The 12,894-nt window shown below is 35.5% G+C and overlaps 1 protein-coding gene across 5 annotated transcripts in view; it reads left to right on the top strand.

Moving 5' to 3' along the window:
• Clvs2 (clavesin 2) overlaps nt 1-12,894 on the top strand; it is an 80,608-nt gene that overhangs the window by 58,220 nt on the left and 9,494 nt on the right. For all 5 annotated transcript variants that reach the window (XM_045159764.1, XM_004651230.2, XM_045159765.1 and 2 more), the window contains one exon: nt 7,909-8,019. In XM_045159764.1, coding sequence (XP_045015699.1) covers nt 7,909-8,019 — 111 coding nt within the window. The remainder of the gene's footprint in view (nt 1-7,908; nt 8,020-12,894) is intronic.

Here is a 12,894-nt window from a genome sequence, read left to right as displayed (position 1 = left end):
TTCCTCCCTGGAGAGAAATTCATGTTGACATGCATGTCTTCAGAACAATCAAAAGTGTTGCTGGCACAAATATAAAAGTACAAACCTTGAAAATTAGTTTTCAAATTTAAAATTAGAACCTAGACTATTACCCGCATTTTAATATATACTTAGATTTTAGCTTTTAACACCTGAAAGGCCACAATTATTTCAACATATATCCATGTTTCAAAAATTAAAAGTTGCAGAGACAATTCTACCTAAAAAGTTATGTATTAAAGTGGAATTAAGAAATACAATTTTAAACAATCCATTGTGGTAAATCTACACTATTTCTTTAAAATATCGACTACAGGGCTGGAGGAGTGGGTTAGATGTTGAGGTGTTTTCCTGTGAAGCCAAAAGACTGAGGTTAAATTACCCAGGACCTATGTAAGCCAGATGCACAAGGTGGCACATATGTCTGGAGTTCGTTTACAGTGGCTGAAGATCTGGTGTGCCCATTCTCTCTTTCTCTCTTTCACTCTCTCCTTGTCTCCCTCCCTCTTTCTCTCAAATAAATAAACTATATTAAAAAATAAAGACTTAAAATACCTAGTACAATTAAGACAAAATTTAGAGGAATTATGAAAATATAAATGTGTGTCTTGCATCTATTTTGCTTTGAAGATTAGTTATCAAATAGAAAGACTGGCTACCTGCTATGGAGTACAGTGCCTTGTTCCATAGGAGGTTCCTTGGCTCTTATAAAAGGAATTGTCCATTTTTTAACCAGTTTTTCATTTTCTTTCCCTTGTTGAAAATTCCTAAGTGTTAAATAATCTGGTTGTAGAAAGTGTTATTATTTTCTGATATATATCAGAACAATTATTTTCTGTTGTTGAAATGTTGCTTCTATGTAGTCATCTAACATCTAAATGCATCTAAACAAATGACTTTACTGTCAACCTGGGTAGGAAGAGATTGTAATGAGCAGTTTGAAGTTAAGAGGTTGGAGGTAAAGATTTACACAGCAAGTGTATAATTTTAAATTAAATTATTATATCTGTGCCAGATTAGGGATGAAATGCTTTTTTTCAACTAGTTACTTCGATCCATTAAATATGGCTCATTACCATTGAAAATATAGGAACAGAAAAATTCATTCTAATCAGCTGGTAAGAAAATGCTTTCCTGGCTGTCCCTTCTCAGTTTGGCAGAAGACACTAGTTGGAAAAAGTGAAAAAGATCCTTTTTTTTATGGAAGCAAATGAACCACTTGCCTGATCTGTATGTTTAGTAAGGATGAGTTGGAGCTTGTGTAACTACAACTAGTGTTTCCTTTTCTTCAACTTCACATGGGAGATGGGAGTAACGGTTTGGAACAAAGACAAGCTTAATTTCCTTTAGGCATTTGGAACAGAGATAAACATGGTTAATATAAATCACAAAAGACGGAGGTAACATATGTGAACATTATTATACTATCTAGAAAAGAAGTCCCCAAAGGACATACTAAGGACAACACAGTGGAGTTAGTAAGTCAAAGGGCAGCAAGCTTGGGAAGTTTAGACACAGGGAAGGAAGACTAATGGTGACGGCAGGGACCAGGTGCACCAGCTGCTGCAACGGTCCCTTTTACTTCCTGTATTAAGGCACACTGTCAGAGAAAGTAATAGTGTGTATCTGTGAGTTATGAAAAGCTGTTATCAACATGCTAGACTTCCAGAGTTTCATGTCATTTGTATAAAAACTAAGTGAATTGAGAACTTATAACAAGATGTTTAGAATATTGTTGTTGTTGACTGAAAAGGACATGAGTAACTTTTATTGTGTTTTTTAAAATCAACATTTGTACAAAATCATGTCTTATTACTGATAGTAAAATATCATAAAGGAATACTGCATTGTATTGGGCTCTTTAACTTTAAGAGTACATTAATGGGCCTAGCCTAGTCACGCAGGTCTGTATTTCCAGCTACTTAATACATTTAGGCAGGAAGATGTCAATAACTGCCTGGGTTAAAGAGTGAGTTCAAATCTAGTCTGAGTAACTTAGTGATACTCTGTGTCAAAAAAAAAAAAAAAAAGAAATAAAGAAAGAACAAGAAAGCTGAGAATACAGCTCAGTGGTAGAGTCTTTGGATAGCACGTCCATGTCTCTAGATCCAGTATCCATTATCACAACAAAGTAGATTTATGGAATTAAAAATTTAATTCTTGAGTGCTAATTGCTATAATTTATCACTATATTTGCATTTCTATGTCTCCCATAATGCTGAAAGTAGTAGTTTGATTGGTTTAATGGTAAATGGGTGAGGTACACACACACACACACACACACACACACAATTTCTGCTTACAAAGAGTATGTTTTCTTTTAAATATTTTTTTGTTCATTATTTATTTATATATCTGAGTGAGAAAGACAGATAGAGGGAGAGAGAGAGAATGGGCGCACCAGGGCCTCTGGCCACTGCAAACGAACTCCAGAAGTGTGCACCCCCTTGTGCATCTGGCTAACGAGGGACCTGGGGAACCAAGCCTCGAACTGGGGTCCTTAGGCTTCACAGGCAAGCACTTAACTGCAAAGCCATCTCTCCAGCCCCAAGAGTATGTTTTAATACCATTGATTTCAGGAATCCTTGAAGTCTGACTTGTGAAATAATACCAGAGTTGTGGATTTAATACAGGAAAATTCATTTATTCTCATTTATGCTGCACACTGTGCCATGATTGCATCAAAAATTACATTGTTTTTATCCTGTGATTGATAGTATTACCTAAGACTATTAGCTTATACTAATTGATATGATCCATCAAAATTAATTTCCAAACCTGAATGACATGCTAGTAGTTCAGATACCCCATTTTTATTAGAACTTATTTGAGACCTTTTTGCCAGAAATATATGAACAATTCACTGACACTTGTGATGTATACATACACACAAATGCTCCCAATATAATGTGTGTGGTGCTAATGAGAAGATAGAGGGTTGTGTCACTCCATACCTGTATTGTAGTTGTTTGCAACTCATGCTGTATGCTGGATGTACATCCAAATCCATCCTCTCCCTGAGAAGGATATTTGTTAGGGTGTGTTGTTAACAGAGGCTGGAAGAAATGCTGATTTCAATGAGACCTTTCTGGACCAGTTCTTCAGTCTCTGAAGCATTCAGACAAAGCAATTTGTGTGTCAAGCACAGTGTGTTCTGCTCAAGGAAAAATATCAATAAATAGAATGGGTGAATCATCAGAACTTGTGGTGGGTAGAAATTTCATTCGTTATCTTAAGCCCATCTTGGCTATGCTCTTACTAGCTGTAGGGCATTTTCTGTGTCACTCCTTCTAGGGGAGAACTGTGATATAGGCAGAATCATTGATGGGTTATGTTTGTTTTTTTTCTACAACACAGTGTTCTTATGGGCCAAATAGCTGCCCATTTTACCTCATTATAAAATTCATTCATGAACATTTTCAGTTTTCTAAAGTGGGCTTAACAATGAATACGGCACCTTGTATCTATGAAGTATGTTTAGTAAATTGTTAGATATTAACATTCTTGTAAAATGTTGTTCCTGCAGGAAAGGAAATTGTGGCTCATAGAAGAAAGATAGTTTATTTAAGTAGTAAATACCAGAGTTTATTTCATTCAATAAAATTTGCCTAGCTCTGCTCTGGGACATTTGCAAAATACTGAGAAAATTAGGATGACTCAGACTTGGTTTAGCTCAGTTCATTACACAAAGCAAGTTTTCAAGAACAAGTAGGTTGTTGGAAGAGGTGAGGCAATGGAACTTACTGGAGGTCTTGCTTCAAAGGTCTTGGTTTTGAGGCCATATCTTGTTATTCAGAAACCAATAAATTGCTGTGAGCACATTTTCTGCAGCTACCCTAGGGACTTACCTCCTGAATGGCATCTAGCAAGTGGAAGGAAGTTGCAGGCTCTACCAACAAAAGTCTGAGAGCTTCACTAGCCATTGTCATTATGAAGGAAGGTGACTGCTTCTACCTTTGATTCTTTAATTCCCATTCAAGTGTATTTCTTTGACAGAACTCTTCAGTCACAACCCTCTGCAAGATTTATGTTTAACTTTTGACCTTCTTCTTCTAGAGTGGGTCCTGGTATGGGTGGAAATGGATTCCAGGCTAAGCATCAGTAGACCATATAAAAACTCTCAGCTTTTGCACTCAATGAGCAAAGTTGACAAATAGAAAGACAGGACTGTGAGGCAAGTGTAGGGATGGGATTGGGAATGGTGCTAGTGGTAGCAGAATATGGACTTTTGTGAATGAGCACTAGCATGAGAATTGAGAGAAGGGATTTGAGAAGTAAGAGTTATGGAAATGATATTGTCTGCGCTCAGTAGAAGCAGAATATACACAAAGGGAGAGAAGGTCATGCTTGGCATAGGAAGGAGAACAAAGTCCACATGAAAAACCTGGTGACCACAGGCTTGAAAGGCATGCAAGAAAGTCATGTGCTGTGAAGTTGATGGGATTTAGGCTTTCATGGGATCATATTGACATGGTGTGTAAGGAGAAGAGGAAGCTTCACAGAAGCAAGGGCTGTGGAAAGATTCAATACCATGATTAGGAGAAAATTCCAGTCCAGAAAAGAATGATGTTATCTTTGATTTGGACTTTGATGGTTGATTAAGGAAAATTTTAAACTAAATCTACTTAATTAAAAAGGGAGTACTTTCCCTGCCTTTGTTCTCTGCCTCAACTGTAATTTAGTACAAATCCAGTTTATGTTGAAAGATATGTCCATTAAATCCATGACATTATGTTCAGGTTATGTATATTTAGTACAGACTGACTTTTCAGGAGAAAACTAACATGGCTTCTCTTTGATTGTTAAAGGTTAAGAATCTTGAACTTGGCTTTGAAAGTTGACATTATTTATATTTTGTCATAGAGATTAAATTCTCATACAGGAATATGTTTTAAAAACATAAAACATAGTCTACTTCAAAATTCTTGAAGCTGTTCCTGCCATGAAGCAGAAAGATATTGGATACATCACAACAAAACAATTACATGTATATCTCTGAGTTCTCAGGAACATGAGTCAACTTCTCTGGCCCAAGGACACAAAATCTATAGGAAAATAAAAGGAAGGTAGATGATGATATTCAGACAGCTCTGGAGGCAAGTGCCAAGGCACAAACTCACCGTTGTGGAGGAGAAAAATTGATCTTGTCTGGACAAAGGCATCATCAAGACAGCCACTTCAGGCTCCTTAGAAACTGGTATTAGCCAAACATGAGCTCATCATGAACCAGAAACCATGAGAAAAGTCAGTAAAGATCAAAAGCAATTCACACTTCCAGCAACTCAAAAATAAAATATTATGCTAAAAACTCCCATTACTAATTATAAAGTTAATCAAAATGAGTAAAGACTAAGAACCTAGCAAATAAAATTTATATGAGATTATATTTTATTTCTACACAATTTGGAAAAGTTAAAAATTTTGTAATAGACTTAGCATGCTATGCGGAATAACTGGAATGGTATACATTACTTGGGAAAGGAGGCATGCAAGTTGGTAGGATTGCTCTTACTGATTTTGGAAATTAGAAATACATGCACTCTAGGAAATGACAGAAGTGCTTAGGAAGTCTTGAGGTAACAATGTTGGTAATGGCAAAATAAACAAAAATCCTGTAGATCAATGTGTACAAACAAGAGTAAATAAATTATGATGTAATTTACAATGGTAAGGAAACTATTGCTGCCTTCAATGTACATGATCTAAAGAATAACAAACCTCAGAGACAATGTTATATGACACCAGATGTAGTTACAATATGACATTTGTATAAAGTTTTTAAGTTTTTAAGAACTTAGTATGTTAAGAGCATACCCATAGTAAGATATAGAATAGGACACAAAAAGTAATAAGTTAATAAAAATAGTGCTTAAGATTATAATATTTAAAACAAAATATAAACAAAATATAATATGAAACTCTAGGCTGCGAGTAGTGAAATTATATGAATATTATAATACTCAAATTAGTCTATCATGTTGTATGTTTAAGTTGAATGGAATCACTTGAGTGTTTCATTATCCCTTTGTGGTTTATACATTCATGTATTCATCACATTTTTACTTCTGTACTATTAATTCTTATTGTAATATTCTCTTGCTGAATGAAAAGCATTTTTAAACTGATGTTTTGTTGTTTCCACATATGCATGTGTTGAGGATCTCATTCATGTTAGGCAAGATGCTAACAATGAACTATATCTGCAATCCCTAAACTTCTTAAAGAACTATTCATTAGCTCTGAATTCAGTCTGCAAAAATCACTAATTCACTAAGTATCTCACATGAAACCAGAACCTTTCAATGGGCTATGCTCTGTGTGTTGGAGCCAGAGATTTTTACTAAAGGGGTGTTTTAATAAATATCACCAAGTTATTAAACCTATACCCTGGCCTTTCCTTTGCCCCTGCCCATGTTCTGAGTAGTACACACTAGGATGCCAGTTATTAAGATGCTACTTAATGGATAGGTGTAGATGGAGTATTTTGTTTGGTTATGTCTGAAGATGTTGAAAGGTGATTCATTGTGGAAGTTTGAATTAACAGAGGAGAGAAAAGACAAGATGTTTTGTGTAGAATCCTTCACATACTTATCCAGGTGTCATGGTTGCTATTCACATGACTTAGGGATCCCTCACACTAGGAATTGGCCTGCAGATACACGTGTGTTCATAGGCAAGAACATATCTCTCTTTTCACTTTGCCCTTAAGTTTAACACTTGGTAAGTTTTACTAAGAAGGAAGACTTTTATTTTTTTTAGATCTTGAGCATTTATTTTTTATAGCATTAAAATTATTAAGTAGGTTATTATTATTTGACATCTGGTTAGCTACTTTTTATGTCATTGACAACTGTTTTTTTTTATTTTTTTTATTAATCAGTTTTGTCTTCAGCAAATACAGTCAGTTTGGTACCATTATTAGGCTCATCCCCTTGGCCCCTCCTTATTGAGGTATATGGGTTGTGCATTGTGGAGTTAGCCCACAGTTAGGTGTAAGATATTATGACCCAACATGTGGCTCTGACATTCTTTCTGTCCCTCTTCTGCAAAATTTCTCTAAGCCATGTTAGGTTCATTTTTGGTCTGCTTCAGTGATGAGGTGTTGGGGGATTCTGGGCCTCTGGCTCTCTGATTTGGTAGGAGTTGATTTTTCTCTGTGTTGATCTCTTTCCCCCTTGTGCTGGTATCCAGTTCATCAGGAAAACAGCACCCTTGCTTGTTTCACTAATTTTTCTTAGGAAGACTTAAAAGCATGAGGTCAGAGCATTTTAGACTCTCATTTGACCTAGTGAATGGATCCTCAAATTTCTTGAAACACAACTGTGTATTTTCATTTTTGTTTAAGTATGATTCCAGTTTTATAAATGAAATAAGGAAAGTAGACTCTGTATAATAAATTTATAAGTAATAAGATGAGAGAAGAAGTGAGTTTTGATATCTAGTAGTATTCCCATTTACAAACGGCTGCACTTAAAATTTACTAAAATATTTAACTTTATTTAACAAAATATTTTCATTGTTTATAAATATAAATAATTTAAATGAGGCATTCTACATAAATTCAATATTTGACAAATATTTATCTTTGTATTTATGTTTCTGGGATGATAATGAATGTTAGCAGTTTGTAAACTTACAACATGGCATACTCTAAAAAATGCTAAAATTCTCTTCAACAACCTGTCATGAGAAGATTTTACTTTACTCCATGTTGCTGTTACTTTAGTTTCTGTAAGAAAGTTCCAGTGCAGTGAGGGTAGACCTTCTCTGTAGCTGCACAGATACTCTCGTATGTGGAGTGACAAATAATGTAAGTGCTGTAAGACCTCCCCTGAGCTACCTTGTGTAGATAAGCTTGCCTTGACATTTTCCCCTTCCATATTGTCCTAGGATAGCTTCCCAGCGCGATTTGGAGGAATTCATTTTGTCAATCAACCATGGTATATTCATGCTTTGTACACTGTGATCCGGCCATTCTTGAAGGAAAAGACTCGGAAAAGGGTACGCTTATTCTTTGTTTTAAAATCTCTTCTCACCATTCATTGAGTCAAAAATAATGTTTCCTGTGCAGAAGGTGGAGTGTGCAGTCATGTTATGTATATCAAGTCAGGTTCATCAGCTGTGTAGGTACTGGTAAGTTTCTGTGGTAAAGAACCTTCCACCCATGATCATGCAAGCAGCCCTAATTTAGTGCAATGAGTTTAAAAAGGTATAAAGTTATGATGGGGATTAATGGGGGAGAAAAGGATGTTAATAGGAGAGAGGAGGCATAAACAGGGGGTAATGGTGGGGAATAGGCTCAATATATATATATATATATATATATATATATATATATATATATATGATATATTTAAAAATGGAAAAAGTAAATCAAAATATAAAAACAGGCATTGTAAAGTCTTAGAGACCTAGTGGCTAATTCTGTACAGTGTTTTGTAAATGGAGCACTTAGAACAAGCTCTGCTTTCTTACAGAAGCAGGATATTTTATCACACTCAATTCATTGTAAAGCTCAGAAGCAATGATACCATATTGCTATTGGTACACTTCATTTCTAGTAAGGCTGAGACAACATTGTAGTTTACTTGCGGATAAATGAGAGTTTATCATTGCACAATATTTACTGCCATGAATAGTGAAATTTTCATATTTGATATACTTGCACAATTTTAGATAAATCAGCCTTTTAGAAAATTGTAGTAATGTATAGGCACCATAATATTTATTTAAATTCTATGCTTTTTCAACTTGTCTAAAATTGAATTTCATCCAACAAGGAGGGTAATCAAAGTGCATAAAACAATAGCCACAATTTTTGAGACTATGATAACTTATTTAAAGCATTTACTACCAATACATAGCAAATGGTATATCTAAACATGTTTATCATTCATATTAACATAGGCTTACAATGTATTTTAGGGACTGGATAGATGTCTCAGCAGTTAAGGTGTTTGTCTGCATAGCCTTAAAGACCTGAGTTTGATTATTCAGTACCCATGTAAGGCCATATGTACAAGGTGGCACATGAGTTCATTTGCAGTGGCTATAGGCCCTGACATACCCATACTCACTCTCTCTCTCCCCTCCCTCCTTCCCTGCTTGCAAATAAAATATTTTAACAAAATAAAGTAGAACACATTTTAGTCCATCTCATTTCATTTAATCCTTTCAGCAGCTCTGGGAAATATATTAAAGCATTGTTCACTTATTTATTTTTCCAAAACATGTACATATTGTAAGGTGTTCAAATCAGGGTAAATATATCTATTCCTAAAATAGTTACTGTTTGTTTGTGATGAAAACATTCATACTCTTTTATTCCTGCTTTTTACTCAGTGCATTATCATTATCTACAGTTGCCATGCTGACTTGTGTTCCTTATTAAATTGTAACTTGTTACACATAAACCACATTTTCCCCATCTCTCCCTTGCCAGCCTCTGATAACTTTTTTCTCCTCTCAACTCTTCAAAGTGAACTTACTAAACATGATCTCCTATCTCAGAGCTAAGGAAGGAAGTCTGAGGCTGATTAAGTAGGTGGCATGCTTACTCATAGGCACAGCTGTAAAATTACAGTGCTGACATATAAACCATATAAACATACAAACCCAAATCATAAGGCTCCATGGTGAGACCTCCTTTGTAGCTCAAATTACAAATGGTTAGATCCACCCACCGTAAAATATACTTACTTCTAAACCTATGTGAACAATAATAGCAACTTGTAGCTTTTCATTTTTTTAATTTTTTTAAGTTTTACTTATTTACTTGAGAGACAGGGAAGGAGGGAGAAAGTAAGATAGGACATACCAGGACCTCCTGACACTGCAAACAAACTCCAGATGCATGTGCCATATGCATATGCATATGGCTTATCTAGGTTCTGGGGAATCAATCCTGAATCCTTAGGCTTTACAGGAAAATACCTTAACTGCTAAGCCACCTCTCCAGTCCACAACTTGCATCTTAATGTTTGAGAAAGGGCTTCAGGTGTTTCAGTATTGTAAAGACTTCACTGTGAGTATGAACTTATAGTAATTATGTGTTCACATCAAACTTTAGTGAGCAGAGGGTTGGTTGTGTATGAACTTATTGAAGATAACCAGTAGTTTATAAGGAAGAGCTCTACAAGTAATTATAATTTATATTAAAAGTTGTTTCTACCACCAAGCATGAAATTATGCATACTATAGAGTTTGAAAGAATATATTCAAGTGCCTCAGAAAATGCATTTCCAGGCTTTGTTTCCTGAAGGAGTGATCAGGTTTTCTAAAATACCTGCTGGGGCTTTTAGTACAAATTACACTCATGAATGCTTATATGTGTTCATGTACCACATGGTGCTGTCAGCACTTTACACATGTTAACTCATTTCATTCTCAAATAGTCGCTTTAGGTTAAGTATTGTTTTTTCTCACTTCATCAATGGGGACATGGCTCACAGAAAGTTGAGCAATCTCTGAATCACCACTAGTAGGTAGCAGGCTGGAACTGCAGGTTGATGGGGAAGAAAATCCTACACAGAGAGGAGAGTAAAGACCAATGCTGTAGATTGACATCTGCCTAGATATTTGACAAAAGCAAGGAGGCCAAAAGATCTGGAATAGAATGAAACATGGGGAAAGTAGTATGAGTTGGGGTAGAAGAGACTACAGTACACTTGATCATACATGGCTTGGGCACCATTGTAAGGCCTTCTGTCTTTCAGTCAGAGTAAAGTAATAAATACTTGATAGGCTTGGTCAAAGCAGTGTCTTCTTCTGACATGATATAACATGGTTGTTTTGTATTTGGAGAAGGCTGAAGAGTTTGAAAAACAGAGGGAACATTAGGTTTAGGAATTTTGTTATTGACTTTGGCAATTTAAAAAATATATATATTTGTTTGTAAGCAAGTACCTTTAACTATTGAGCCATCTTTTCAGCCTTATTTATTTATTTGTGAGAAGAGGAAGGTGAGGGGAGAGATAGATATCATATTAGGGCCTCTTACTGCTGCAAATGAATTTCAGATTCATGGATCATTTTGTGCATCTGGCTTTATGTGGATACTGGGGAATTTAACCCAGGCCAGCAGGCTTTATAAGTTAGTGCCTTGAACCACTGAACCATATCCCCAGCCTGACTTTGACAGTATTTGCTTCATTTACATACAAAAATGGATTTCTAGCACTATTGCTGATGGAAGTGAGATAAATGAAATTCAGAATTTTAATTAAAATTATGACCTGGAAATTTTCATATAAAATAAATATATATTAAATAACTTGGTTTATACTTAAATATTCAAGGCAAAATATTTCTTACTGGCATTACAAGGAACTCAGTACTATAATATCACTTAAGCACTTCCTAAGTCAGAGACTACATATAAATCTATGTTCTGAGACGTTGGTGAAAGATATTCTTAAAAATTTTGAATTTTCTTCCATAGACCGAGGTATGCAAGAAACATCTAGTTCATCATTTGCTTGAATTAAATTCATTCTGAAATTGAGTCTCCAAAATATTGGGCTTACATAAATTTCAATCTTTGGTGTTATAGGCTCCTTCTCATAGTTTCAACAATATCTGGAATTTTTCATGCCAACCTTCCCATCTCTCATGACCATGCCTGTCAACCTCATTGTTCAACAGAGTATTCATTCCTGGAATTAAAGACTTCTGCTCTTCCCTCATGGCTCAGCTTCAACCCTATTGCAATCTAAACAACTGCTATTTGTGGATTTACTACCCTCAAAAGATTGACAGGGAGCCAGTTTTCATAAAAATAGCATGAATTACTTTTGAATTACTGTCTCTTCCCCAATATGGTAGACTGTTTTTTACTCCTTGCTGATTCTTTCTCTTCCAAATTACCTAGCATATTTCTGCAATGGTACAATATAGAAAAACAAAATTGAAAACATGGAAGTATTTCAGGTTAACTCAGTACACTGAGGCAAAAGTGTGCACAAGTTTGTTTATGAACTGTCCTTCTTAAATATTACAGAAACTTATGTGAGATGACAACACTGTTTTCTTAGAAAAGGCTGATATGTAGTGTTGAGATATAAGTGAAAACAGAAGAAAGGAATACCAGTTAAACACTGAGCATCACCAGGGTTCAGGGAACCTTGTGGAAATGGTGACAGAAAGAATGTAAGAGCCAGAAGATGGGGAGGAGTGAAACACTGTATTCTGGACCATGAATGGACCTTGCATTGGCTGCCATTACTTTTGCACAATATTGAGCTAGGCAACAGGATCTCATGGATACTGGAGGAGGATAAAGACATCAAATAGTACAGGAACTGTTTGGAGGGAGGAAGGAGTTCAAGGAAGAGGTACATGGAAGCAGGAGACAAATAGAGAGTAAGGGGAAAATTATGATAAAAATTTATTAAGTACATATACAACATTTGTTAAAAAAAAGTTACCAAACACATAGTTCTGATGAAAGGAATTAAATAACTAGAATAAAGTTATTTTAGAGTAGAGGGGAGGAGTAGCAGTTAATGGAGAAACAAGTTTTGAGATGGTGGCTTCAACCAGTCACAGGTTATTAAAATCAGCTCCATGAATACAGTGAGACCAATAAGTATCATGCATATTCTGTGTTTCACTTTCAATCCTTGTTCTGTTTTCTGTTCGGATGATGAGTATGGAAGTTTGTAGGACAGAGGCTGCTGGTTGCCCGGCAGAGTATACATCCTTTGGGACATGGGTCTCACTCAGTCTTTCTTTATGAGGATGCTGATTTGCTTTAATGTATGTCACCCACTTTACATTATAAAGTAGAAATTTGGTGATTGCAGCATTCCTCCATTTATTTGTGATAAAGAGAAATCCACAGCAGGGACATCTTTTGCCACTGATTACTTGGGTGTG

The sequence above is a fragment of the Jaculus jaculus genome, chromosome 9 (genome assembly GCF_020740685.1).
Source record: "Jaculus jaculus isolate mJacJac1 chromosome 9, mJacJac1.mat.Y.cur, whole genome shotgun sequence".
In the NCBI taxonomy this organism is placed as follows: Eukaryota; Metazoa; Chordata; class Mammalia; order Rodentia; family Dipodidae; genus Jaculus; species Jaculus jaculus.
Note: the sequence above shows the minus strand (reverse complement) of the source record. Positions and strands in the feature narration are given on the sequence as shown.